At 46.6% G+C, this 6,000-nt stretch overlaps 1 protein-coding gene across 1 annotated transcript in view; it reads right to left on the reverse strand.

Moving 5' to 3' along the window:
• The window catches only part of SAMD13 (sterile alpha motif domain containing 13), a 46,933-nt gene extending 41,911 nt beyond the window's left edge, over positions 1-5,022 (reverse strand). Inside the window, exon 1 of the mRNA XM_043963982.1 lies at positions 4,926-5,022. Within this exon, the coding sequence (XP_043819917.1) occupies positions 4,926-4,983 (58 nt within the window). The 5' untranslated portion in view covers positions 4,984-5,022. The remainder of the gene's footprint in view (positions 1-4,925) is intronic.
• Between the last annotated feature and the right edge of the window lie 978 nt (positions 5,023-6,000).

Consider the following 6,000-nt stretch of genomic DNA (forward strand, 5'->3'; position numbering starts at 1 on the left):
GGTTGTGGAGAAAGGGGGCTTACCCACTCAACGGACCACAACGACCTGGTAGGGCCACTGATCACTATTCAGTACATCCTTTAGAGGAGATTTGCAAGATGCCATCCCTAGCCAGGAGGCCCTGCCAAAAGAAAGAACCACCCCCTCCCACCCTCAATAGAAGAGTAAATCTTGCTCTGAGCACGGGGTTTTCTCCGTTCTATGCATGGCAGTACACACACATACACATATCTACAACTTTCGATGACCATTCTATACATTCCACATTATATCTCTCAGTGCACACACACCTCAATACAAAGAGATGGAAAGAGATCGGGCTGTTTGGCCAACCCCAGAAGGCTGATTTCATTTGGAAACTGATTAGACAGTCACCATTTTCTAAGCATATTTAGGAAGGAAGGGATGGGGGATGGGTAGGGGGGAAGATGGGTTTTTTGTGTTGTCTCACTGTGATGTTGCTATTCAAACAGCCCTACTATACTGTCACTCCTCTGAGGGGGGAAACATCTTTAAAAAGTCAAAAAGCAAACCTACTTAGAAGCAACTAAAATGGAGCACTTTAAAAAAAAAAATCTTATCAATGTCAGCCCAAGAAACCCCAATGTTTTCTTTCCTAAAGTGGGCTGCCAAAGGAATTCAATAAGGAGACACAATTTGACACAGTGAAATGAGAGCTGACTGGCCCCGAGCCAACATGACGTTGGGACTCACACACAGGAGCTGCACCAACTGCCTTCAATTTCATGGCTGACTTTTTAAAGCTACAGCGTGCTTGGTGCCTGCTCACTTGGGTTCACTGCCCCCAGCAGCAAGGCTGGGATGGGATGGGAAGCCCCTGGGAGGCTGCTAACTGCAGGGGCCCTTTTTTTTTTTTTTTGCACCTCTCTCAGAAAAGGAAAACACATAACGCATTGATCAGTTTCATCTCCCCCCCCCCCTTTGCTTCCCACTCTACAAGTTACTATCTCCCTCAAAACATCCTTTGGTTACTGTTCACCTGGACTCCAAAATGAGGTTTCTGACTCTTTTGTACCTGAGAGAAAGCAAGTGAGCTTTGGGGGCGGCCTTGGGATGGACGAGCTTCCATCAATAAGGACTCTCCTTGAGCCTAGTCCCTTGGACAAAGTTCCTGGGGCTGGAGTTGTAGCAACCTTTCTCTGTGGTTAGGACTTGGTCATCAGCAAGTCCCTTTACATGACTATGCAGGAAAGTAAGGTTTTTTCACAGTGGAAGTAACCAAACGGTCACCAGTGTCTTCTTAGAAATGCCCAAGCTTTATGATCTCTATCTCTCTCTGTGTCTCCGTCTCTCTCTGCCTGTCTCTCTTTCCTCCCCTCCCTCTGTCTCTGTCTCTCCATCTTTCTCTGTCTCTCTACTTCTCTCTGTCTCTCTGTCTCTGTCTCTCTCTCTCCTTTTTCTATCTCTCCTACATCTTCTCTCCCCCCTCCCTCTCTCCCCCTTTCTCTGTCTCTGTCTCTCCACTTCTCTCTGTCTCTCTCCTCTCTCTCCTTTTTCTATCTCTCCCCCTCCCTCTCTCCCCCTTTCTCTGTCTCTGTCTCTCCCTCTCCTCTCTCTCCTTTTTCTATCTCTCCCCTCCCTCTCTCCTCCTTTCTCTGTCTGTCTCTCCACTTCTCTCTGTCTCTGTCTCTCTGTCTCTGTCTCTCCCTCTTTTTCTCCTTCCCTCCACATCCCCCATATTTTTTTAAAAAAAAGATTATTTGGCCTCCATTATACAGGTTGCAGCTATCACAAACTCAAGCAGGGAAACATATGAACTTATCACAGAAATGGAAACTATTAGTTATGTTACCTGTTTATTTAATCCTCTCCTCACAGGACACCCAAAACATGATCTACACACCTCACACAACCTAAGCCCAAGCATTGTAATTACAAATGGCCAGGGCCAGGGCCAGGGCCAGGGCCGGGCCAGGGCCAGGGCCAGGCCGAATGGCCACTGATGGATGTTTAGAAGGCAAAAATGTATTTTTAGGCAGTGTCCCAGATAAGGAGGTTGAATTACCCCCATACCCCTGAAGAGTCTCTGGGAGTCAAAATCACATGCAAAGAAATGGACAGACTTGCTTCCCTTCTGCCACAGTCTAAGACCACCAGGAGTTCTTCCAAGGCTAGCCAAACATGGAGCCTGGATGTCAATGCCCTAATAAAGCTTTCTTTCCCCTCACCTTTTGTAGAATGGTCCTCAGGAGGGGAAGTCGCTGGTTCTCAAAAGAAAACTGTCAGTGCATCACATTTACGAAACACTCCTTTATCCCCTTCCCCCAAAACCACCATAATTCAGCAACAGGAGGTCCATACGGCAATGTGTCCTTGACAACCCTGGAGCCCCCCCCACTGTTTTAACCTGCCTGAGGTAGAAGTTCTCTCCCGAGCACTGTTTAGCCTCTGGTTCAGCCTGGATCAGAGTCCCTCCAACCTTCTCCAACTAAATCCAGCTGGAGTGGGCTGTAGGAATTTGATTGGGGCTTTAAATCCTGGCAGATGACAGATGGGGCTGATACCTCCAACTTGCACAAACCCAGTCTGGTGCCCAGAAGGGGAAAAAAAAATCACCTCTCTGCACCTATCAGCACACTTACCACATAAGGAAGAGAGGAGGAGGAGGAGGGATAAAGTTCCACAGCAACTGCGAGCATGCACACTCACACTCACACACGGAAAGAAATATATTGTAATGACTGACCAAGGCAATGGCCATCACAAACAGGGAGAAAAGTTTCTCTAGTTCTGCCTCTTGGGATAAAAAGTTTGCCTTTTGAAAATCTAATAGAAAGTATGGATTTCAAGTGGAGGTGGGGGTGGGTGGAGAACAAAAGAACTTGTTACAGAAAATGAATTTCTTATATACAGGCAATTACTGTAATAATACAGATCAAGATAATTTTAAAAATAGAATTCAGGTCAAATATAAACAGCCAATGTTACTTCCAAATTACCGAGGTTGAGAAACATCCTTTGGGTTAAGAAATGGCCAACTCTTAGATATGGAAAGTTCTGTATTGCCACTCTCAATACTGGACTGTTGAGGCCTTTTTGTTTTGTTTTGTTTTATGGGAAGGTCCTGTGTAGGGGACGTTTTTTTATTGGGAAGCTATTGATGTGTACAAATAAAATATATCAATTTTTTTAAATAGAAGAAAAAAGGTTTGACTTTAACAGGAAGCAAATTCCATCTAATAATTTTTAAAAGTGCAAAGGAAATCTAAATCAGGACAATTTGAGGTCTCCTGAATCAGCTGGTTTCTAACTTTGGTGATGAGCTGACTGACATTCAGGATACAAATAGCTTGTGGCTCACCCACCCCATCACTTATTTCTTCCATCATGCTATTCAACTTAAACTCCCATTACTTAAAATGAAGAAAGAAAGACCTATGAGAAGTGTGTGTGTGTGTGTGTGTGTGTGTGAGCGTGCGCGCGAGCATGTGTGAAAGAGAGAGAAAGAGATGGGTGCAGAAGAGAACTCATTCACAACCCTCAACACCCAATCATTCGTGTGTTACTAAAGTCATTTCTGGGACCCATCAATTCACATGAGGCATGCCCGGGTGTAGAAGGAGGTGGGAAAAGTGATTTTTTTTCACCTGAGTAAAAAAGTACAGAACACTGGTGTTTCTCTCTCTCTCTCTCTCTCTCTCTCTCTCTCTCTCTCTCTCTCTCTCTCTCTCTCTCTCTCTCTCTCTCTCTCCTCCTAGCCCCCAATAAAAAGCCTTTTCCCATGAAGAAGAAGGAATGTATCAGAAAAGAATCAGGGGAAAATACTTTTTTTTTTTACCTAAGTGAAAAGTACAGTATGTTAGTGAGTTCCTTCCCTTTTTCTTTCTTTCTATCTCCATCTCTCTCTCCTTTTCTTCCTTCCTTCCTTCCTTTCTTTTTTCTTTCCTGCTGTCTCTATGTCTGTCTCCTGTCTCTCTGTCTCTCTACATCTCTCTCTGTCTCTGTCTCTCTGTCTCTCTCTCAAGTCTTTTCCCAGGCAGAGGATGGACTATATCTGAAAAAAAAAAAAATCAGGGGAAAGTACTTTTTTTTCTTTCTTTCACTTAAGTGAAAAGTACAGGACATTGGTCTGTTTGTCTCTGAAAAGTCTTCTCTCAAGCAGGGGAAGGGCCAAATGAAAAAAAGAATCAGAAGACTCCCTCCAATGTCAGGGACAGTCCCACACAAGCCATCCAACTTAAGTTCATTTGGACTCCACTTCCAGCTCTCTGAGATGGCCCCATTGCCCCAAAGTTGGTCAGTGACCTTTGGTCAAGAACGACAGATGTCCTGGTCGGGGGTGTCGCTGGAGTGGGGGTTGGGGGCCAAGGGCATAGGGAAGGAAATTCGAGAAGCTGCGAAGGTGGCAAGAGTCGAGTGGGGAGAAGTGGGATAGGGAAGGAAAAAAATGGTAAGGGGAAAAAGCAATCGGTCCTCAACTTTGGCCAGATGGCTTACTTCTGCACTGACAGCGCATGGGAGAAAAAAGAAAAAAGAAACTTGACGCTGGGACGCTCCAAAGAAGACTCAATTCTATACTGCTTCGAGTTTTCAGCTGGAGTCCATCAAGAAGTGGGGGTGCGAGGGAGGTGGTGGGCAGGACAGCAAGGGCACCTATGACTTGTCAAACTAACTCTCCCACTCTTTCCCCCCATCTCCACCCTCCACATGCCTGATCTTCTCAGGCACATCCCCTAGGTGCAGCATCTCTCCACGCAACTATTCAAGTTCCTGCCCTGGATCCGACTCTCCCAGGACTGAGGAGTACGTGAGGGGGATGGGGTGGGATGGGCAGAGGGGCTTTGATTTGGTTTTGCTCTGCTTTGCAATGGGGGGCTGGGAGCGGGGAGGGGGCTGGAAGGGGGTCTGGACCAGGCCAGTCCCCCCTTCCTCCCTGGAAGCCCGAGGGTCCAGAGAGCACTTACCTCTCCTCTTAGCCGGCGGAGTGAGTGATCCCCTCTCCGCGCACACACACATATACATACACACACAGTTCAGCAGCAGCCCAGGAACAGCAGCAGCCACATGTCCAGCTCCAAATACAATTGCCTCTGCCCAATCAGCCGCGACCTGCGCGGGAGTGTGGCACGCTGGGAGTTGTAGTCCCTGGGGAGCCGGTGAGAACGGCTTACTCTGGGGCTGGAAGCTGGAGAGGGGTGGGGGGAGGGGAGGGGAGGGAGGGAAGGGGCAGGACCAGGGATTGGGGGAGGGGAGGCTGGGGAGGTGTGCTGCAGAGAGGGGCGTGGCTAAAGGAAGGGGCATGCAAAAATAGGGGAGGAGACCAGTGACAACCCCAATAGAAACCCCCCTACATGTTGGGGGGTCGGGGGGACACCCCCCACTTCAACACACACTGTTTGGTTAGGGCCTTCAGCCAAGTATCCTTTCCTTCTTGGCATCTCTGCAGCCAATGCTTTTTGCAAAAGTATGAGCAGGGCTTGGATGGTAATCAGAGCAGAAGAGGTCCCAGGGAATCGAAGACTAATACTAATAATATATAGTGATTCTGATTATTTTCACCAGGTGCCGACCAAGGACAGATGGCTTTTCTTTATTAATATTGTCTTTCACATGTTTTATTGTTATTCCTTTATTTTCTTTTTGCATTCTTTATTATTAATATTTTCTTTATCAATATTATTCGATCATCATCTCATCGTGCTGGATTTGGAATGCAGGGAGATTGTGGATTCTGATGACACCGATGCTTACCTGTGAGCTCCAGAGTTTGCTCACCTGTACAATGCAAGGGCACCGGTATTAAGGGATTGGTAAAGCCCCTCCCGGCTCTAACCCCTTTTCGACAACTTAAATTCTTAGCTTCCTTCAAATCTCAGAAACCCTCCTTCTCCTGCTTCCTCTCCCCCCAAATTATTTTGTAATTACTTTGCCTATATTTTGTACTCATTGTTTACTCAGCAGAATTAACAGCAGGAACAGTTTGTCCTGGTGTCTCTAGCACCTATCAGAGTGCCAGTGATTTAGTGCTTAAGTAATATT

This window comes from Dromiciops gliroides, chromosome 4 (assembly GCF_019393635.1).
Source record: "Dromiciops gliroides isolate mDroGli1 chromosome 4, mDroGli1.pri, whole genome shotgun sequence".
NCBI lineage: Eukaryota > Metazoa > Chordata > Mammalia > Microbiotheria > Microbiotheriidae > Dromiciops > Dromiciops gliroides.